At 36.6% G+C, this 24095-nt stretch overlaps 1 protein-coding gene and 1 pseudogene across 1 annotated transcript in view; one reads left to right on the top strand and one right to left on the bottom strand.

The window, feature by feature from the left end:
* The window catches only part of PABIR3 (PABIR family member 3), a 33298-nt gene extending 12600 nt beyond the window's left edge, over positions 1–20698 (top strand). The window contains exons 3-5 of the mRNA XM_024746577.1: positions 5202–5258; positions 14700–14743; positions 20615–20698. Coding sequence (XP_024602345.1) covers positions 5202–5258; positions 14700–14743; positions 20615–20618 — 105 coding nt within the window. The 3' untranslated portion in view covers positions 20619–20698. The remainder of the gene's footprint in view (positions 1–5201; positions 5259–14699; positions 14744–20614) is intronic.
* LOC112400688 (annexin A2-like) lies at positions 2240–3524 on the bottom strand (annotated as a pseudogene).
* Positions 20699–24095: the final 3397 nt, after the last annotated feature.

Raw genomic sequence — 24095 nt, 5'->3', positions numbered from 1 at the left:
GTTTTCTGTGGTCTCTCTTAAATGGAACTAAGCACGACCTTTCCTCCTATCTTAATTCCTTCACTAGAGATAACACTTGGGAATCAGCTTCACCCAGCACCCTCCCAATCCCCCAGTCCCACTCCTACCCTCCCTGCCCTGTGACATCATTCCTTGATGCTGGTACTGTTGCTTCCTCCCAAGGACTTTTTTTCCCTAAAGTGTGAGAGAATGGCACAATGGGAAATTTACACCAAAGATACCAGTGAGGTTTATTGACATCTCAGGAAACTAGTTCTATTTTAATGCCTTGTTTCATGTAGAAAAATTATCTGAGGTCATTCCCTTGCATATACCACGTACAGTACTTAATCTTTGGGAGAATTCTCTTCCAGATGCCTTTTCTACAATTAATTTTCTACGTTATTACTAAAAGAACCAACCAAGTCCCATAAATGATCCATATTTTGTCCAGTTTAAAAGCTTTACTGTGGCTTATACTTCTATAGCTCAAGTTCAAATCCTACCTTCCCCAGACATTTCACACTATATCCTTGCAGATGTCATCAACTTCAGTCAGGCAATCTTCTCAGGATTTCCTGGATAAAGTTTTCCAGTAGGAAATTCTGAGCCGTTGCCTGAAACTAAACTGGTTCCTTCCCATCTCTTAGATATCAATTAAAAATAATCTCTTCCAGGAAGTCTTTCATAATTAGTTTAGAACAGTTTGCCACACCATACAATTCTCTTCTTTTGGCTTTTTAAAAAGTAACAGTCATTTATAAAACAGCTAAAGTACCATATTTTTCTGTATGTAAGGTGTATGTATATATTTAAGTTCAGGTTAACATGTCTTTTCAATTAGATTATAAATCTTATAAACCTTAGTGTTGCACATTCTATATTGTGAACTTTCTGGGCATTTGAATGAGGATGATATGAGCATCAGTAGTATGAATTAAACTTGTTAAAATTCTGCTTGTTCAAGGATATGTGTGTGGATATATATTGGATTGGCCAAAAAGTTCGTTCGGGTTTTCTATAACGTTGTCCTAAAATCCGAACGAACTTTTTGGCCAACCCAATGTATTTGAACTTTTTAAAAGTAAACCTAAAATTTTCAGATTTGGTGCATGTTGCCGCACAACTTCTCAATGATCAATGCTAATAGACGGGCACATTGGGGGAGAATATCCAAAACTGTGGATAAATCACAATATTTTCTACTTGCTTTGGAAAATAGATTATTTTTTACAGTATGCCTTAAGAATGGGCATACATTTTTTTTTAATTAGCAATAATATCTAATGTTGGAGAAGTACAAGGAAATCAATATTTTCATACACAGCTGGAAAGTGAATTTGTATAAGCTTTCTGTAGGGCAGGTCAGCAATGCGTATCAACAGCCTTGTGACCCAGAAATTCCAACTCTATGAATTTATCCTAAAGAATTCACTAAGGATGTGTGCAAAGATTAGTTTAAAGGTTATCATAGCATTATTTATAAAAAGCAAGCAAAAAGTGTGGCAACAGTATGAATGTCCAGCAACAGGGAACAGATTTAATGAATGAGCCTTCCTTATCTGTGTTTGAGTCCCAGTTCTAGCAATTATCAGCTGTATGACCGAGCAAGTTGCTTAATTTCTCTGGCCATCAGTTTTCTAATCTTTAAAATGGGGACAATAATAATGTCAATTTTTCTACATGAAGCAAGGTATTAAAATAGAACTAGTTTCCTGAGATGTCAATAAACCTCACTGGTATCTTTGGTGTAAATTTCCCATTGAGCCATTCTGTCATGGGGTTGTTGGGAGAATTGAGTGAGATAAGACACGTCTGGCACGTAAATAGGTGCTTCTTATTATTATGGTACTTCTATATGGTATAATTTTCAGCCTTTAAAAATGCTGTTGCAGGTGAATTTTAACATGGAAAGACACTTGGAATGGATTTTGAGTTTGTTTTGTTTCTAAAGTAAAAATTCAATTTATTCATCTGTTTACCATACAGTACAAGAGAGGCAAAGTGTTTCACATCATAGATTTCACTTCCAACTCCTTGGAATGTTCATTTCTTTGTAAAAGGAGAAACTTGCTGGGAAAGTCAGGCAATGCTTAGGCAAGGTGAGGGATGGGTACAAGGGGGCTGCTAATTGCAAACTGAGTTTCTAGAACTGTCACCTGGAATCATAGGAGCCCCACTTCTGGACACTTGTGCCATCTCAGGCATCACCCCCACCACCCAGGCACAGCGACGCTTACTAGTGGTTACCCTTGCTGTCCTCCTGGATGTGGCAGTGCCCGCCATACTTTCTCTTGAATTCAGACCTAATTTTCAATGTGTCCCCTTCCTTCACTGCAGGAGACCATGATTCGAATTAGGACCGTATCGTGAGTCCACTTGCCCTTCATGGAGTTGTACAGTCAGTCAGCAAAATACAGGGACTTCTTGTTCTGAATACACTTGACCAGGTTCAGGAAAACATTTTGCTGGTCTCCTTTGCCCTCCTTCTTGATCATAAGGGCTATAGCTGTTGTACCTTTCAAATACTTTCTGGAGGTGACACACACTTCTCTGTCATGATGCTGATCCACTTGGAAACATCAGTTCCTTTGCTCTTCATTCCAGCATTATAGAGATCTCAAGTATGTTGGGCCAGTCAGTTCATAGTCAATGACAGATCCATCCTCTGCTCTTCTACCCTTTGCGAAGGCAACTATCAGCTTGCAGAAGTCATCAGATGTGTCAGAAGCAATGTCCTGGGACTTCCTGGTAGTCCGGTGGTTAAAAATCCACCTTCCAATGCAGGGGACATGGGTTCGATCCCTGGTCAGGGAATGAAGGTCCCACATGCCACGGGGCAACTGAGCCCACGCGCCTCAACTTAGAGAGCCCATGTGCCACAAGTAGAGAGAAGCCTGCTCGCTGCAATGAAAGATCCTGCATGCCGCAACTAAGACCTGACGCAGCCAAAAATAATAAATAAATATTTTTAAAAAGAAAAAGAAACAATGTCCTTCTCCAGATCAATCTTGTACATTTCCTTGTAGACTGTTAATTTCCTGCAGCCCCTGGTTGGTCCCTGAGCAGGTGATTTCAATGAGAGAGTCTTCATCTGTCACCAGCCCCTTCATGGAGGAGGCTTTCAACTTGGAATCCTCGTACTGAGTGGGTGTTTTCAGAAGGCCCCAAATTGCCTTCTCCAGGTGGCTGGACAAGTCTGACTTCAGTGCTGATGCAAGTTCCTTTTTGGTCCTTCTCTGATAGGCAAAAGTAATATTCTGTCTCTGTTCATTGCTACAGTTGGTCAAAATGTTGACGATGGTGACCTCATCCACACCTTTAGTCTTGATGGCCGTTTCAATGTTCATAGCGTCCCGCTCAGCATCCCAGTTGGTGTATGCTTTGACTGACCTGTCTACATTTGGGGGTGGATAGTGGTCAGTGGTCAGGTGGATAGTGTCAAACTTGCACAGAATTCTGTGAACAGTAGACATTTTGATAGAAGCTGGACCAGGAGCTGAGAGCTGCCAGTGGCCCCAGATGTGGAGCTGGAATGTGTTATCAAAAAAACCCAAAAACTCAAACTGCAAAATAGTATCTGGAAAAATAAACACTGAAATATTTACTATGGTCATCTCTGGAGAGTGGATGATGCTTTTTTCCCCCATTAATTATGTTTTATACTGAGCATGTATTGATTGCTTTATAATGAGAAAGAAAGTGAGTCAATTTCTGCTGAAAAAATTAAAGATCAGGATGAATAGGTGGAGCACAGAGGATTCTAAGGGCAGGGAAACTGCTCAGATGATACTGTAACAATGGATTTGTGTTATTATACATTTGTCCAAACCCATAGGATGTATAACACCAAGAGTGAACTCTAATATGAGCTGTGAACTTTGGTTGATGATGTGTCAATGTCATTGAACCTTGGCTGTTTCCTCCATCTTCTAGCAAATGATTAGGAAAAAAAAACTGATTTCAACACTTTCTTCAGAAAAATATAATTGGCGAGGTAATATCTCCTTTAAAAGTCATATGATGAATTTTAAAACGTAATAAAAATTCAGACTATCTGCTTCATAAGAATATTTATTTGGCCAACACGCTCCTCTCACTGCCTTTCTTGACCACCACCCATCTATAGTTTCAGCTAGAACCCTCAGGCCAACCTTTAGCTCTTTCTACTTTCTTATCATTTCTCCAATCTGCCTCCTTGTCTTCATCCCTCCCTTTTTCGGTCAAACCCTTGTCATCTTTTACCTGGCCCGTGACCCTGCTTCTAGTACCTCTTCCCTCCACCCTCAATTTGTTTTGCATATGCTGCTAGGGTTGCCTTTCTAAAATAGATATGATCTTCTTGTCTAAAATACCTTTGAGGTTTAAGACCTCAGAGGACCCTATGCTTTAGGTTTCCTATTAGGCTCAAAGGCTAAAGTACAAAAACAACAACCTGGTTTCAGCCAAATTTCCCCCAAGTTTGCTTCTTGCCATGCACTATCACGTGCCAAGTTTCAGTCACCCTGAATCTCTCTGTTCCCCAAACATGGCTCTCTGCCTGAGTATCTCTTCCCCACTCCCTGAAATAGCCTCCCTCCTCTTTTCTATCTAATGAATTCCTGCCCTCTTCTGTGATGCCGTCTCGAAGACCCCGGGCAGAATCATATTCTCTGTCCTTTGAATTCCTACAAATCCTAACTTGTTCTGGCACTTACCTGTGGCCTAGTTTTTCCTACCTGGACTTTGAATTTCTCAAGGACAGGAAAATGTCTTATTTGTCTTTGGATCCTCAGGGCCTAGCACAGTGCTTTAGCATATAGTAGGTGCTCATTAAATATATTTAAATACAATTCAATGTGACCTTAAGATATAATGTGAGCATACTTTATGGTAAATTCATTATCTAGCATTTCAAGAACGAACCAGGCTACAGATAGAATTGATAAATGAATTCTAAAGGTAATTTTCAAGCCTTATTTTCACACAGCTTTAAATCTCTCCATTCTTTCATTTCCCTCTTGTATGGGTCTTCATAAGCGTTGAGAAAAGAGATTCAATTGGATTTTTAATTTTTAAAAACCTTAAATTTAATTAATGCTGTTGCTAGCATGCATTAGGCATTCAAGAAATACCTTAAGCCATTCAACATTGACTTAATTAATGTTTAGAAATAATCAGAAACATTAAAGGAAACTTGACTTTTATATTTTAAATTTCAGTTTGTGCCACCTTCTCCCATTCAGGCTTCCACCAGTCACCTTCATCAAATCAAACAGGTAAGAAGAAGTTTTGAGAAACTGACAGCTGTTCATTAAAAAAAGTAAATTTTATTTTTCTTTTAAACAATACCTGTGGTTCAGTAATTCTAAGTGAGGTCACATGTGATTAAGTTTTTAATTCCAGGAATGGTTGCTCTAAAAACAAAAAGAAAAAAGAATCCAAAACAACTAAGGAGCCCTCTATTTATTTGGGTTATTAACTGTCTTAATAAACTGATAGTTTCCCGAAATACTGCATACTCTTTTACCTTGAATCTAATTTCTTTCAGGGATCTCAAAGAAGATGATGAATACTATATATGAAAATTAATTTTCAGGTTCATAACAGCCATAGTTATCATGGTTTTCTTAAATCCCCAGATGAAGAATTTTTTCGACACATAAAACCGTCTTTACGCTATCATTTTGTGTTCACTTCTCAGTGATTTGAGTTCAGGAACACATTGTACCTCACTGTCTTATGTTTTGTGTGTGTGTGTGTGTGTGTTTAATAGCAAAAGCCTAATACAGAATTAAATCTTTGATTTATCCAAGGATTAGCCACAGAACTCAAAAGATCAAATCGCCATTTCACCACAGGTGGTGGGATTATTTTTTTCACCCAACTACAAGCAGACTTTTGTTCAAGGCGGGGCCGCTTAACTGTTATGAAGCACTTATTATTCACTTAGCACTATAATAGGTCTCATCTGTGGTCTCATTTCATCCCACAACAAACTTATAAGGTCAGAAACCAAAGATGGCAGAAAGTTAGTAATTTACCAAATGTCCAGAGTTAGCAAGTGTCAAGCCAAGACTTAGTCCCAAATTACTGGATTCTTTTACAGCTACCCTCACCATGTTTTCAGTGGCACAAAACCCAGAGTATCTCGTAACCCTAGTTTTTTGTGCTCCAGCTCCTGCTTCCTTTCCCTCTCTCCCTCTCTCCCTCATACCATGGCTTCCCTAACGCCCAGCTTATCATCCACTAGCAAGAAAGTCTGGTTTAAAAGATCCTTTTACTTTTTAGTAAATAAGACATTCTTTTACTGTTTGTCTCTGTGAGTATGTAGCTATTTAAGAAATTCTTAATGAAAGAACCTAAAACTAGTAGTTAAAGGGACCTCTGGTTTATTTGTGCATTTTTTTTGCTTCCCCTAAATTAGACCAAATATTTTTAAATTGATTACTACATGTTTCTATTTGATTATGAAGCTTGAAATCAGGACTAATTTAACTGGTTAGTAATATAAATTGTAAAGCAACTTACTTCCATAGTGACAGAATATATATTATAAACATTTAAAATGAAACACAAGTGGTGATCATTTTTTGTAATATATAGAAATAGTGAATCACTATGCTGTGCACCTGGAACTAACATAGTGTTGTAGGTGAATTATGCTTCAGTAAAAAATAAATTAAAATTTTAAAAAATTAAATAAAATTATAAAACAAAAATTAAAGCTAAAATAAAATAAAATGAAACACAAGTAGAAAATGAATGAAATGGGAAAATAGAAATAACATTAACTTTCAATCTGGGTGCTGATTGAATGGAAAATTAAGACTTATTTTCAGCAGTTTAATTGTCTGATAGATATCTTAAGTTGCATATTTCTTTACATGCATTCTTTAACCATGACTTCTTTTTAGCTGTTGAACTTAACCTTTTAAGTACAAAACAGAAATGTCTGTTTCTTGCCTCATTACATTCTGAACTTTCACTCTAGTGACATTAACAAAGGCATTTATTTAATTTCATTTTGTAGCAAAACGGGGGAAATAATAGTAGCTACTTCGTAGGATTTTTGTGAGGATGAAAGGATTTAATATATGTGTGGTTCCTGGCACACTACATTAAAAATTGTTTAATGGAAATTTTAAAACATACAAAAAAGAACCTCCATGTATTCAATATCTAGCTTCAACTATTGATTACATTTTGTACATCATTTTTCAACTATCCCCTTCTGTTTTGGGGGGAGGAGTGTGATTTAAAGTAAAACCCTAATATCTTTTTACCCTTAAATACTTAGTATGAATCTCTGAGGACTTTTTATTTTACATAATTGCAAAACCATCATCACATCTAACAGAGTTATTCCTTAATTTTATCTAATAACCAGTCCAGGTTCAATTTTCCTGATTCTCAAAAAATGCCTTTTTCACTGATTCAAACATGTTCCAACCATGATCTTTTAGGTCTCTTATTTGAAACAGTCTTCCCCTCCTGTTTTTGTTCCATGACACTTCCTTATTGAAGAAACCAGGCCATTTGTCTTGTGGAAAGCCCCACATTCTGATTTTGCTTCCATGTGGTGCTGTTTAATATGCTCTTTTATCCCCTGTATTTTCTACAAACTGATTTGATTATATTTGCTTTTATTCTAAAACAAGCACACAGCCCCAAGTCAATATTATGTTCTGGGTCAACTTTCAAGTAAGGGTATGGTTTAAGTTGCCCTTTTCCTATTAGGCAGTTAATGGACAATTTCTTCTTCTTCTTTTTTTTTAAATGAAGCCATTTATTTACTTATTTATTTTTAAATTTATTTATTTATTTTTGGCTGTGTTGAGTCTTCCTTGCTGCGCGCAGGTTTTTCTCTAGTTTTGCGGTGAGCGGGGGCTACTCTTCGTTGCGGTGCGCGGGCTTCTCATTGCGGTGACTTCTCTTGTTGCAGAGCATGGACTCTAGGCGCACTGGCTTCAGTAGTTGTGGCACGCGGGCTCAGTAGTTGTGGCTCGCGTGCTCTAGAGCACAGGCTGAATAGTTGTGGTACACAGGCTTAGATGCTCCGCGGCACGTGCGATCTTCCCGGACCAGGGCTCAAACCCGTGTCCCCTGCATTGGCAGGCGGATTCTTAACCACTGCGCCACCAGGGAAGTCCCAGACAATTTCTTCTTGACTGTGGTTGTTAGCTGTTTTCTTGGTATTAGAGAGCTTGAGAACATCAAGCTAGAAATTAATTTTCTTTTTTTTTTTCAGCTTTGAGATATAATTGACATATACCATTGTCTAAGTGTAAGGTGTACAACGTAATAATTTGATATGTGTATATATTGCAAAATGATTACCATTGAAGTTGATTTTCTAAACATAGTAATTCTTCCTAAATATTCAGGAATTATTCTTTTTATGTCATTTTCCTTTCCTAATAGCAATTGAGCTTATATTTCAAGAGGTTTGAAAGCACTCAGGCTTTATTTCCCTCCCTCCCAGTCCCCTAAACAAATAACATCCCTGCAGAAATAGCTTGTGTATTAGTTTGCAAGGATTACCCTAACAAAGTATCATAAATTGGGGGCTTAAACAGAAGTTCATTTTCTCACAGCTCTGGGGGCCAGAAATCTGAAATCAAGGTGTTGGCAGGGTTAATTTCTTTGGAGGGCTGTGAGAAAAGGATCTGTTCCAGGCCTCTCTCCTTGGCTTGTAGATGGCCATCTTCATGTTCACATGGTATTCTCCTTATACAAGTGTCTATCTCCAAATTTCTCCTTTTTATAAGGACATTAGTCATATTGGATTAGGTCCCACAATAATGACCTTATCCTAACTTGATTACCTCTGCTAAGACCCTCTCTCCAAATAAAGTCATATTCTGAGGCACTGAGGGTTAGGACTTCAACATATGGATTTGAGGGGGAAACAATTGAACCCGTAACAGTTCGTTCACAACATATTATTCTATAACTTTACATTTATTTCCTGACTTGTTAAATAGAAAATAAAATCATTGGTACCCAATAAGAACTTGACTTTCTCTGTAGTGCCTTCAGTAAAATCAATTAAAAAATTATCTACTTACATACTACCTCTGCATTTCTAGCATCCCTTGTATTTATATCTTCACAAATATGAACTTTAGCCACACATTTTACAGTCTTCTTTTTATATTACCTAGTTTGGATAGATTAAACTGGGTTTAGACAAAAATGTAGGGGAGGTTTATGAGATGAGGCCATTTAAAACAGATTATACCAGCTGGAGTACAGGGCATGATTGTGATAGGGACAATTTAGATATTGTCTGTTACATAAGGTGTGCCTGTGAGCTTTTTCTTCTGCTGGCCAGGTTTCACAGTTAGTCTGTCTTGTGGACTTTGTTACCATTTTTTAGTCTAGTAAAGCAATGACATTAGATTTCTGTGATTTGTTTTTGAGTTTTCCTTGGAACCTACAAAGTACCTAGTATCTCTTGTGAAGAGACCTTCTCTAAGGGAATAGCCTAGCTTGTTTTAAAAGAAATTTAATTTGATCTTAGTTTACAAATTGTTTCATTCTTTCAGCAAGCATTTATTGAGCCACGTGCCACTGGGCAACTAAAATCTTTCAAGCATACTCTCCTTCAGAGAGCAAAAGTGGGTGACTTCCTATTTTCATTTTTACCTTAGATACTAAAAAGTTGAAAGCTAAGTTCAGTGCTCAAGTACAACAACTCTCCTTAACCTAGGTTTCTAGCATACTCTTTGCCCTTGACAGTTACATGGCTCTTGACTTTTAATCCTTAATTTAACAATCTTATTTTATTATAAGCCATCTCATATCCGTTTTGGAAATAGGCAAGATGTAAATAATAAAAGTGTCAACCCACTTTTACTAATGATCCTAAAATAGCTGATGTTGGGGAATGCTCCAACTTTCAGTGGGAGAAACAATAAGCAAAATTCTGTCCTAGTTCTGGGAAAACTTGCTCTTTACTTGTGGATTGAGTGAATTACAAAATACTTTGAGCTTCTCCCTAGAGGAAAACATCTACATCTATGTCAATATTAAATGGAAGAACTATGCTAACAATTACGTTTTGCTGAAAAGATTTACTGTTATCCCATTGTTTTAAAAGACTGATTAACTTCTTAAACTTCCTTTCCCAATTTCTCTCATTTTCCATAATGGCATCAAAATAGTCAGTCTCACAGTTTTAAGACTCAAAGCTCTAGGTTCATCTTCAATTCTTCCTTATTTTTCTACTGTATCCAATTAGGCATCTAATCCTATTAATTCTTCCTTGACAATACCTTCTCTGTTCCCATTACTACTTCCTTCTGTCCCTTGGGTCCAGATTACTTTAATAATATTCTAATAGATTTCCTATCTCTGCTAATTTAATCCGACTTCCACAACCAACACCAAAATATCTTTTTTAAAACATTATTTTCATCTTTTTCTCTCCTGTGCAAAAAGTTACAATGGCTTCCCATTACCTTCTGAATAATAAGAAGAAGAAGAATAGCTAGGCTGTATTGAGCACTTACTATGTGCCAGACCTTTTTTTGTTTTGTTTTGTTTTTTTGTGGTACGCAGGCCTCTCACTGTTGTGCCCTCTCCCGCTGCGGAGCACAGGCTCCGGACGCACAGGCTCAGCGGCCATGGCTCATGGGCCCAGCCGCTCCGCGGCATGTGGGATCTTCCCGGACCGGGGCACGAACCCGTGTCCCCAGCATCGGCAGGTGGACTCTCAACCATTGCACCACCAGGGAAGCCCGTGCCAGACCTTTTAATAGGAACTGTACAACCACGTCATTATCCTTATTATTATCATCATCTTTATAGGATGAAGAAACTGAGGCTCAGGTTAAGTTGCTTGCCTAAGGTCACACAGGTAGTAAGTTATAGAGCTGGGATTTGACTCAGTTCTGTTTGGCTCCAAAACCAGTGGTCCTAAACAGCTATGCTATTCTGCCCAAACTCTTTAAATTCAATCTCTTCAATTATTTAAGATCCCATAAATCTGGTGCTCTTACCAGTTTTCTTTCTCATTGCTCTGTAGTGCAAATTCCCTTTCAACCAAACTAGTCTCACTACCGTGTAACCTGCCATATACTTTCTCTCCTCTAAACTTCTGTTCATATGGTTCCTTCTTCTGTTACAGCCTCCCCTCCACCCTCTGCTTGTCCAGATTTTAAACGTCTTTCAAGGCCGAGGTCAAATTTTAAGTCACACAACTCACACCACTCTTTATTACAGACTATTTATGACATTTATTGTTTATACTGTAGACAGTAATATTTAAACTCTTTTAATCACGCACTGCATCAATAAAAACTGAGCACATGCTTCCAATTTATGTCTATTGTATTTACATTATCGCCATATACTGTGAATATAGTGTATATTGAGTGCCAGCATATAGTGTGACTCATAGAATATATGCAAGATTAGAGATATAACAAGGATGAGATGAAGATGAAATGATGTTTCTAGAAATTTTAAAATTTTATTTTATTAATTATAGATGATTATTGAGAGTCAGTATGAATTCGTGTTTCCAATGGTCTTGAGGATTAGAATTACTTTAGCTCCCTGACAAAGCAGATTAGCTCAGCATCGTGTTTTCAGTCAGGTGGCTGATGAGAAGCTGTGCCAGGAGAGGCTGTTGTCTGCACAGACTTGCATTACTAATCTCTGTCCAAGGTTTCTCGTGGGAATCTTGTTAAGGCACTTGTCCATTTTGCGGTGCTTGGTTTAGTTAAAACTAGATAAAACTGCAATTAGTTGTACTTAGCTAAAGGCCAAAAAAAGGCTCTCCTCTCACAAGATCTTTGGACCCTATGGGCTGAGTGAGGGCACCAGTGTCAATCTGTATGTCTAATATCGGCAAGCTTTCATTTCTTACTGTCTTGGATTTTAAAGTATATAAATTAAATTTCTATTTTGTTTTCTTTTTTCTTCTCAGTGGATCATCTTGTATACCTCCTGGGCTATGACTATGCTTACTTTGGAGATTGACTAAATGTATATAATAAAGCTTGTCTTTCCAATGTGATTCTAGGCCTCTTTAAGGGAAGGCTCATCTGCTTATTTCATGTTCCGCATAATATTTAGCACCAATGTTGGGCAGCCATCACTACTCTACACTTCCAGGACTTTTTCATCATCCCAAACAGCAACTCCGTACCCATTCAGCAATAACTCCCCATTCTACCCTCCCACTCCTGTAACCTCTGTTCTACTTTCTGTCTCTATGCATTTGACTATTCTAGGTAGCTCATATAAGTGGAAGCACACAATATTTGTTCTTTTGTGTGTGGTTTATTTCACTTAGCATAATCTTTTCAAGATTCATTCATATTGTAGCATGTGTCAGAACTTCATTCTTTTTGTGGCTGAATAATATTCCATTGTATGTATATACCATCTAAAAAAACTATTCATCTGGTAAAGGATACCTTTTGGCTCTTGTGAATACTGCTGCTATGAACACTGGTATACAAGTATCTGTTTGAGTCCCTGCTTTCAATTCTTTTGGGTATATACCTAGGAATGGGATTGCTGGATCATATGATAATTTAATCTTTAACTTTTTGAGAAACCAATTTTTTCCCAGAGTTTGCACCATTTTACATTCCCACTAGCAATTCATGTTCCAGTTTCTCTGCATTCTCAACAACACTTGTTTTTTTTTCCCCCATATTTTAAAATAATGCCTATCCTAATGCATGTAAAGCAGTATCTTATTATGGGTTTGATTTGCATTTCCCTAATAAAAAATGATGTTGAGCATCTTTTCATATGCTTATTGGCCATTTCTATATCTTTTTTGGAGGAACATCTATTTAAGTCCTTTGCCCATACAGATTTTCCTCAACTTGTGGTGGGCATATGTCCCAATAAACCTATCATAAGTTAAAAATATCCTAAGATGAAAATGCATTTAATGCAGCGAAATTCTGAACATCATAGCTTAGCCTAGCCTATCTTAAACGTGCTCAGAACACTTACATTAGCCTACAGCTGGGCAAAGTCATCTAACACAAAGCCTATTTTATAATAAAGTGAGGAATATCTTATGTAATTTATTGAATACTGTCCTGAAAGTGAAAACAGAATGGTTGTCTGGGTACGGAATGGTTGTAAGGGTATCGGATGTTTACCCCCGTGATTGCATGGCTGACGGGGAGCTGCCATGGCTGCCGCGGAGCTGCATCAGGAGAGAGTATCTGACCGCATATCACTAGCCCGGGAAAAGGTCAAATTCAAAATCGAAGTAGGCTTTCTACTGAATGCACATTGCTTTTGCACCATCGTAAAGTTGAAAAATTATAAGCAGAACCATTGTAAATTGGGGACCATCTGTATTTCAAGTGAGTTGTTTTGTTGTTGTCACTGAGTTGTAGGAATATTTTATAAATTCTGGATATTAATCCTTTATCAGATATATGATTTGCAAACATCTCCAATTCTGTGACTGTCTTTTCACTCTCTTTTGATGCAGAAAATTTTTAATTTTTATGAAATTCAATTTATTTTTTTCTTTTGTTACCTGTGTATCATATCCAAAAAATCATTGCCAAATCCAATGACATGAAGCTTTTGCCCTATGTTTTCTTCTAAGCGTTTTATAGTTTTAAGTTTTAAGTTTAGGTCTTTGATCCATTTTGAGTTAACTTTTGTATATGGTGTAAGGAAAGTGTTCATTCTTTCACATGTGGATGTTCAGTTTTCCAGCACCATTTGTTGAAAAGACCGTCCTTTCCCCACTGAATGATCTTGGCATCCTTATTGAAAATCAATTGACTATATACGCAAGGGATTATTCTAGGCTCTCTCTATTCTATTCCATTGGTCTATATGTCTGTCCTTATGCCAGAACCACACTGTTTTGATTACTGTAGCTTTGTGTAGTGAGTTTTAAAACCAGGTAGTGTAGTCCTCCCAAGTTTATTCTTTCTCAAGGTCATTTTTCTATTTTGACAGAAAATGCCATTGAGATTTTGATAGGGGTTGCCTTGCATCTATATATCACTTTGGGTAGTATTGCCTTTTTAACAATATTAAGTCTTCCAATTCACAAACACAGGATGTCTTTCCATATGTGGGTTGTTTTTTTAAGTAACTATTTATGTGAAAAATACTTGCATACTTATAAAAAGGTCAAACAATATGGTAAAGTACAGAGAAAGAAAGAACAAACTGTCACAGATCTCACTACTCATTGATAAGTACTGTTAACCTTTTGGGGAACATCCTTCTGAGCACCTCTCATTTAGTTTTACATAAGAAGCATTTGTGGTTTTTTCCTACTTAATATGTAATACATGTTTTTCAATGTCAATGACTAGATTTAAATCATGCTTGTACCATCATTTGCTTAAGCAAACCCATGCTGAAAGACATTTAGTTTGTTGGACTGTGAGTGCTATTTGTTAATATAGTATTAATGGTTGGAAAAATAGTTTAATGTTTGATGTTTTCTCTTTTGAATGAAGAAAGGTACAAAGTTTTTCATCTAATCAATTCCTGCATATCCAATGTACTATAATGCATAAGTAATAGATCTCTGTGTGGTAGGTGCAACAATGAAAAGTAGAGAACCGGACACTTGTTTAGAGATTTGTTTATACTCTAGCTCTACTATAGCCCAGTGAATAATAATAAATGTACAGCCAAATGAAGTAAAACTTTGTCAAATCATAGGAACAGGGCATTCGGTTTATCCTCACGTTCTCACCTTTCAGGAAGAAGCCGTGGATTTAATGAATAGGGAAACAATGCATGAATGGTGAGTAGTGTACATTGAATTACTATTCTGATCATATTCAGTTATATCTTTTTTTTTCGGTAGGTAAACTTCAGTACTGACATCTTTTCTTTTGTAAGGAGGTACAAACTGCAATACAGATGGGTCAATCTTGGAAAGAAACTTTGAAGTATGGTATGGTATGGTATTAGCACTTCAATTTTGTAGAAAATTTGAAATTTTTACTGATTTTTCATGTTGGCACTACCTAGTTTTGCTGTCATTTCTAGACATTTAAACTCTCATTTGAAACTAAAATTATATATGCTCCATAATTTTTTTTTTTTTTTCTTTTGCGGTACGCGGGCCTCTCACTTCTGTGGCCTCTCCCGTTGTGGAGCACAGGCTCCGGACGCATAGGCTCAGCGGCCATGGCTCACGGACCCAGCCACTCCACGGCATGTGGGATCCTCCCGGAACGGAGCACGAACCCGTGTCCCCTGAATCGGCAGGTGGATTCTCAACCACTGTGCCACCAGGGAAGCCCTGCATAATTTTTTATTGCTCTTAAGAAACAGTTTATGATTTACCCATAAAAATAACTAATTGCTTGAGAGTGGGGTTCAAAGTAAATAGTTGTCTGATACAAAACCACTGTTCCTGTGGATCAACTTCCTCTCTGTCCTAGTGAGTCTAAAAAAAGTTCAGTTGTGCTGGTTGAATTGCTTAGATGATGAAATGATAAATGATTTCACTCCCTTCTATGTAATTTATTAACTATATATTAGAATTTTAAACCACAGGCCATGGATTTACTGGGAAAATACTGCATTTTTATGCCTGTAATACATATACTCCTACTAGCATTTTAACGTACAGCCTTTCATTTAAACATGTTTGGAATGTAGTTACATTCCTTGCTAACATTTTTTTATGTCCCTGTACATATTATAATTACTAAGTTGTGGTAGTTGAATGATGTTTAGGGTTCTTTTCCATGGACATCTCAGATAATGACAAAATAAGAACTGAGCTGAAATTTGAGTAGAAGAGGTTCTGGTTAGATGTCAGTTTCTAGATTTGGGGATTATTAGGTAGGGAAATGGGTCATCAGCAGAAGCAGTGACATCTTATTTTCTTTTGAGCCCTGAGCGCCTTAGATTGCCATCTATTCCTGATTTAGGAATAAGTCCTGAAGAATGAGTAGATAACCTCTGGAGCCTGTCACTTTTCATGTTTTGGTGCTAATACAATTTATAGAGGCTCTTGGATTCCCTTAACTGACCTAATCCTAATTAATGTAAGTGTTAGTGAGTAAATCTGCAAGTGTGTTAGAAAGAGGAAAGAAACATGTAATATAACTTTACTTGTGTCTTGGAGAAGAAAAGAACATGTTTTAAAATCCTGAATTGTGTGGTCCTGATTTTGTCCACATAAAATCTATAAACATTTTTATAGCTGTTTATTTTTGTTGTCCCATTTGTATCTTAGTTCTAACCAAAGCTTTTTTGATCCTTTCCTGGACACGGCATTGTAGTTTTCAATAACAAATCACAGGTCAAACCCAAAGAGAAAGACTGAAATTTAGGATTTGTGTATCTGCTAGGTATTGCTCAATACTGAGTAGTCACATTCTAGGTCTTTTTTGGGTGCTAGGGAAGCCCCTTATCCAGCATGTAGCTCTCTTTCCCAAAAGGCAAAAGGTGCCTTTGCTTATTGAAGTGAATCTTGGGTTCCCTGCTTGCTTTAGGATGGTGAGAGCTCCATGGTACAACCACTGACGCAGTAAGGATTCCCTTCCCCGTGCCATAGCTATCACCCTCAGCACTTGATAAGTAAGCAATAGGTGCTACAATTGGACACTGCTTATAAAGAGTAACAACGATTTAGGGAAACCACCTTCTCCAAAGTCCACTGATTTAATTCTAGCACCCCCAACAGCTTCTCTCACCAGGGCGACTGAGAAGGTAAGAAAGGAGTGTCTAAAAGTCTGTGTCCCTTGAAATACTTATAAAACATCAATGTTTCACCACCCAAATCTTTTGGGGGATACATTTTGCTATAGTTATAGCTGATTCAAAATGGCAGTTTTCCCTTTCATTTCTTAAACTATTATTTACATATTACAAAAGTCACCAACCTTTAAGTATACGATTTGATTAATTTTGGTAAATGTGTACAATCCTGTAACCGTAACCATAATCAAGATATAGAACAGTTCCGACACTCTGAACAGTTTCCCCATGATCTTTCGCACTTGATCTCCTCCCCCCACCCCTGCCCACCCTAGGAAACCACTAATCTGCTTTCTGAGAAAAGTTATACCGGGTTCAATCCCTGGTTGGGGAACTAAGATCCACAAGCTGCACGGTGCAGCCAAAAAAAAAAAAAAAATTGTAGCTCCAGGTTCTGTGACAACCAAACAAGTAATGTCTTTTTAGCTAAATTAAAATGTCATCGTTTTGGTTTTTTTTTTTTTTTTTTGCGGTACGCGGGCCTCTCCCGTTGCGGAGCACAGGCTCCGGATGCGCAGGCTTAGCGGCCATGGCTCGGGGGCCCAGCCGCTCCACAGGATGTGGGATCCTCCCGGACCGGGGCACGAACCCGCGTCCCCTGTATCGGCAGGCGGACTCTCAACCACTGCGCCACCAGGGAAGCCCTTTTTGTATTTTTGAAAAGAATCAACTAAGAATGTGTGAGAACATGTGACCATATGAAGAATCAGTAATTCATTAACCCTGTCTGAACATAGCCATCCTCTGACCCAGCTTGTTCATAAGGATCAGAGCTAACTCTCGAATGAACAAATGAACGTTTAACAACCATATCCCCTTATTCACTCATGATGTTCACCTTGTCTTAAGGCAGGTCACAGCCAGGACTACAGGTCCTTCTAGCTTTTTTTCCCCACAACTTGGGAAAATCCTGAATCCTTATAAGTTACAAGACAGTTTTCTGTCCTGAGGCTTTCCTGTTTTTACCTAGATTTAGAGAAAAGCAATGAAATCATGTGATGTGGGATACTACATACAGTCCTCTTTTAGTGTATATCCTTAGATCTGTTATAACGAAATAGTCACAGCTGATCTTGTTCAAATGTTTTCTTGTAACGATTATAATTTTATTTTAGAAGAAGTCAAAGTCCCAACCAACACTATTAGACCAAGTATCCTTGGACCATTAAAAAGAAAAGGTACTTTTATCTACCAACAGAAATAAATATAACTTTATTTTCATAAGATATCACAAAAAATCAAGTATTATACAAAAATTCATTTTAAAGGATTTATTTATTTAAAACATATTTGATAAATTACTAGAGGCCTTTTGTTTCACTGAAATGAAACTATGTGTAAAGACATTTTGAAAGCTATAAAGGGCCATGTGAATTGAAAATTTTAATTCCAGTTTAGTCAACTATTATGATTTTCATTGTATAATTCACCAAGCTAGCTGCCTTAAATACTTTCTGAAACAAGATGGGGAATGAATGAATAAATAGAGTGATTCAGCCATCAAGTATTCTCCTGAATCTCAACCCCTGACCTGCCCCACCACTACACGTACACGTTGATATCATATGAATAAGTTGACACAAATTAGATCCACTTACAGCACTAAAAATATATGCTAAAGTGTATGTTGATGTTTCAGTTGTTTATGGGGGTTCTGTTTGGTTAAATATATGGAAAATGATCCACCTATTCAGTAATAAAAGGGCAGGGAAAGAACAGAAGTGTTTTTCTTTTTAAACTGCCACAGTTCTGGATCCCCTTTCTCACCCCTGCCTCACTAAGCTATGTACTTCTTCCCTTTTTTGGATATGACTACTGAATTATGGGCTTAATACAAAGTTAAACTATAATAAGGAGGGAAAATGGGAAAGGAGATTAAACTTAAAAATGTGTATTTGTGAAAAATCCATTAAGATGGGAAAGAAGAAGGAGAAAGAAGAAGAAATGGAGGTGGGGGGGCAGAGGTAGGGGAAGAGCAAAACTAGAGGGAAGGAAACTGAAATGCACTGCAATGTTCCCTGCATTTGGCATGAATTAATGGCAGTCTTCCTAACAACATACCTAACTCAGCGTGTACTCGTTATATTCTAAGACTAAGAGGAGATCAGTTCTGGAAAATGCTCTTTTACAAACTAAGCACATTGTTTTATGACAATGGATCAATGACCTAGCTTAAGTGTCTTTTACCTGTGCTGTGAAGTTTGGGCTAATGTTGAAAAAACATTCAAATGTATTAGCAGTTGAAGAGCTGTTAGGAAGTTGGGGGGGGGGGGGGGTCATTTGAGTATTTAAAATCAAATACGCTTAAATTAAAGACAATGTTTTACTAAATTAAAATAATTCTTCTTTTAAGATAACACATAAAATGTTTCATGATGTTGAAAATGCCTGGAATTTTCTTAGAATTTATGATTTTAAAAATTGTTTTTATATTTCAATTTTGACATAATAGACTTGGTGTCCATCCAGTGTTTTGGTGGATGTGGCATGTTCCACATGAGGTTCTTGTACCTGGTTTTCAGCTGCTCTGGAAGTTAACTGCCTCATTTCTTTGAGGTGTCCCTAAGAACTCCAAAGCAAATTCTATAAGTACCACACGGTCTATATGTTTTAAGTCAGACCCTCCCAAATATAGTCTATACAGATCTGGTCAAAGTTTATCTGACTTTCCAGATGTAATAACAGATTAAACAGAAATTTAATTTTAATTATATATTTTGGAATATGAATATTTATTTGGGAAACAACAAAGTATGTCCGATGATCACATTAATACAAGTGAAGTGTGGGGAAAGATGGTATAAAAAATCAAAAAGAGGTCCTGGGGGGGAAAAACAAAAAAAGAATGAGGACTCTCTGTAAAGTGGAGGAGAAATAAGGGTTAGAGTCTCCAAGCATATGAAGGCATATTTTATGGTGATTAGCAGCAATTACTTCCGTTGGGAACAAGCAAGAAAAAATAAGGCTTCAAGTGGGAATTCTGAGAAATCTACAGAGATTGGGCAGCTATAAATATTGTTTTACGAGTAATAATGATTTTAGCAAAGAAAATTTTAATTTTCTTCTATGATGAATTTGTTTTGATTTGTCTTGTTTTTAATTTAAACCAAAAAGGAGAGATGAGTAGTTTTTCCATAATGGTGGAAGTGTATCTGGCATGAGATATGATAATACCTAGACCTCTTTCGAGCTTTATGAGCCATGATTATACTCCTAAGGAAGGTCTGGAAATCTCTATTCCTAGGGATATTTTTTAATGAGTAGGTGGCCGTAGTGTTTTATCATTCAAATATATTCCACCATAGAAGTTATGGACTTGATCATCAGTTTTACTCACATCCAGACATGGTTATCACATGAATGTGTAACATTTACTTCAAAGTGAAGATTATAGCAATGTGGTTTTTTGAGATTAAGTTTTTCTCCCTAATCTTTGAAAATGTATTTATTTTGTTCATTGTATGCTGTAAAAAAAAAATTGATCTATTTAGTTCATTGTGTATGTTTAGCAAAATAAGGAGAGCAGTAACTTAAAGTTTTAAAATAAGGAATGAGATTAAATTATGGTACATCCTTACTACATAGCTATATAAATTTATGTTGTAGAATTTAGTTACTAATATGAGAAAAATTATAATCATTAAAAACAAAAAGTACATTACATATCAGTATTATATACAGTGCAAATCCAATTTCGTTTAAAAAAATCATGTATACACACATTCAGGAATTACTGAAAAATGGTTATCTCTGGATAATGGTGATGTAAAATTTTTTTCCTTTTGTTTTTCTGTATTTTATAAATTAATTGCAATGAACAAGTTTTACTTTTGCAATTAAAAGCATAATAAACACACTAGACAAAATATATCTACCTTGATCTGCATTTTCGTCATAGGTGAAATGACATTTGAACATCAGCCAGAGAGATTTTTCCAAGACACAACCAACGTGCTTTCTTCTGATACTACCCAGCTATCTGATAGGAATGTATTGTGAGTATTAACATGAGATTTTAAGCATTCATTGGCCACTTTTAACTTGGTTTTTAAGTCTACTTTGGTTATTGTATATACTCAGAAGTATGGTATATTATGAAATATTTTTAGAAGTTTTAAAAAATGAATATCCCAAATGGATACTATAATATTAACTTTAGTTCTTCTCCCCAACACTTACGTGTGACATTAATATATGGTAGACACATTTTTATTTTATATCTTAATTGGATTATAATTGCTTTACAATGTTGTGTTAGTTTCTGCTGTACAACAGAGTGAATCAGCTATATGTATACATATATCCTCATATCCCTTCCCTCTTGAGACTCCCTCCCACCCTCCCTATCCCACCCCTCTAGGTGGTCACAAAACACGGAGCTGATCTCCCTGTGCTCTGCGGCTGCTTCCCACTAGCTATCTATTTTACATTTGGTAGCGTATATATGTCAATGCTACTCTCTTACTTCATCCCAGCTTCCCCTCCCCCGCCATGTCCTCAAATCCATTCTCTAACGTCTGCGTCTTTATTCCTGCCCTGCCACTAGGTTCATTGGTACCGTTTTTTTAGATTCCACGTATGTGCGTTAGCATACGGTATTTGTTTTTCTCTTTCTGACTTACTTCACTTTGTATGACAGTCTCTAGGTCCATCCACTTCACTACAAATAACTCAGTTTAGTTCCTTTTTATGGCTGAGTAATATTCCATTGTATATATGTGCCACATCTTCTTTAGCCATTCATCTGTCGATGGACATTTAGGTTGCTTCCATGTCCTGGCTATTGTAAGTAGTGCTGCAATGAATATTGTGGTACATGACTCTTTTTGAATTGTGGTTTTCTCAGGGTATATGCCCAGTAGTGGGATTGCTGGGGCATATGGTAGTTCTATTTGTAGTTTTTTAAGGAAGCTCCATATTGTTCTTCATAGTGGCTGTATCAATTTACATTCCCACCAACAGTGCAAGGGGGCTCCCTTTTCTCCACACCCTCTTCAGCATTTATTGTTTGTAGATTTTTTGATGATGGCCATTCTGACCAGTGTGAGGTGATACCTCATTGTGGTTTTGATTTGCATTTCTCTAATAATTTGTGACGTTGAGCATCTTTTCATGTGTTTGTCGGCAATCTGTATATCTACTTTGGAGAAATGTCTATTTAGGTCTTCTGCCCATTTTTAGATTGGGTTGTTTGTTTTTTGATATTGATCTGCATGAGCTGCTTGTATATTTTGGAGATTAATCCTTTGCCAGTTGCTTTGTTTGCAAATATTTTCTCCCATTCTGAGGGTTGTCTTTTCCTTTTTTATGGTTTTCCTGTGCAAAAGCTTTTAAGTTTCATTAGGTCCCAGTTGTTTATTTTTAATTTTATTTCCATTACTCTAGGAGGTGGGTCCAAAAAGATCTTGCTGTGATTTATTAGACACATTTTTAGAAGTGGGGTTTTGGCATTAGATTAAGAGGTATTAGAGATATACATAAAAATGCAATCTTGGAAAAGAGTCATCTTCTGCCCCATTTTTTCTGTCTTGGATTTTTGAGTGCTTTGTTAGGCTGAGCATATTATTTAAAAGTGTGCCAGTAAAGCAAGTTTTAATGATCAAAATGGGAAATACAGTGAATGGATTTTTATTACTGTTACTATTGGTTTTGTTTTACTGCTCTTATGAAACTGCTCTTGTAACTAATGCCAATTCTTTGCTTCACATATTTTGCATTCATTTGTAGACGAAGCACAGAGATCTCTTGAATTCTGTTATCAATGAGTGGTATTTTCTTTTTCCTAGTCTATCTTCAGATGCTCTTGATAGAAACAGCAGCAGTGCAGGGTCTTCTCATAATTCACCAACTAAAATCAGCACTGTCACAAACTCTCCTGTGTTGCCTTCTGATTTTAGTTCTCTATTTATTCTAGCAGATGAGCTTTTAACTAAGTGGTTTACCTATCCCAAGACTCTCCCCAATAGAGCAATGGAGAAACAAACGTGCACTCGCTTGATCTCTCTCTCTCTCTCTCTCTCTCTCTCACACACACACACACACACACACACACACACACATATTAGAGTAATAACAGGATTGTATGTGGTATAATTTAGACTATTTCCTATTTATCTTTTCTTCTTAATTTCCTAGAATTCTGTTTATCTATAGAACTTGCATGTCTAATTCCTGGGTATGCCCTTAAAAGCAATGTAGTAATACTTTCAAAGATGTTTTCTAAATAAGAAGTATGTTGACGATACAATCATACATCTTCAAGTTGCTAATGTATAGAAATATGCTGTACCTTGATTTTTTTAAAAAATAATTGAGAGCTCTATCTATTTATGTGAATAAATAAATAAAATTATACATTCTAATGAAATATTATTGTTCCATTAATCAACAGGTAAAATGGTTTTTCAAATTATGTACTGAATATTTATGCCAGTTTTTAATATTTTCAGTAATTGCTAGTTTCCATTTGGTAAGGAAAAATCATCTATCAAAAGCAGTTTTAAAATTAAGCTAGTTATACTGTGTTGATCCAAGGATTGCCAATTTTTGACATGAATCCTTGGATGTGTAATTTGTTGGGGAGGAATAGGTAGGGGAAGCAAGATGAATGGAAGCTAATTGAATAGCAAGAAAATAATATGTAATTGGGGCTTCACTCAATTTGTACTTAACCTGGTTATCCCTGATCAATTTTGTACTCTAATTAAGTGTGGAAAAAAGACAATGTGAATAAATTGTGGTGTTTTACATTTCTATGAATTACCTTTTATTCATCATCATGACTACTGATTTGATTAAATATAGGCTTAATATGTTAGGGCTTTTCTGCAAGAACCATGCACTTCCACTTGTTCCCAAAGGGCTATAAAGGTTTGTTTAAAACCCAATTTTCTATTCAAAAGTCTTAAGGATTTTTTAAATAAGAAAAATCATGTATTAAAAATTTTAAATATAAAGTAAGTGCTTTAGGTAATTGGGGGTAGTATTAGCATTTTGAAAAATAGAAATGTATCTTCATGAAATGAAGTTGAAAATTGGTTTAAATTTCCTCAGCTAATGAAGGTAGGAGTGGCTATCTAAAATATTTATTAAACGTTTTTCCTTGTCATTAGAAATAATCAGAATGATGGAAATCTGATGTAGGTATATTCCACATGGGAAAAAGATTGGCATCAAGAATTTTTTGACAATAGCCCTGATGGAATTGATTAGAATGTATATATACGGCAGGGGGAGATTCTATTCACCTGTGAATAAATGAAACTGAATATTTCTGAGATGACTGGAATCATATGGTCTCCTGAAACTGGGATAGGATTCCACAAATTGGCTAAGGACAAGTGAACTATCAATATTGCCTTTGTTACTTAGCTTCTTGC

This window comes from Neophocaena asiaeorientalis, unplaced genomic scaffold, assembly GCF_003031525.2.
Source record: "Neophocaena asiaeorientalis asiaeorientalis breed wild unplaced genomic scaffold, Neophocaena_asiaeorientalis_V1.1 scaffold1019, whole genome shotgun sequence".
Taxonomy (NCBI): domain Eukaryota; kingdom Metazoa; phylum Chordata; class Mammalia; order Artiodactyla; family Phocoenidae; genus Neophocaena; species Neophocaena asiaeorientalis.
The sequence above is the reverse complement of the archived record's forward strand: the minus strand, read 5'-3'. Positions and strand labels throughout refer to the sequence as shown.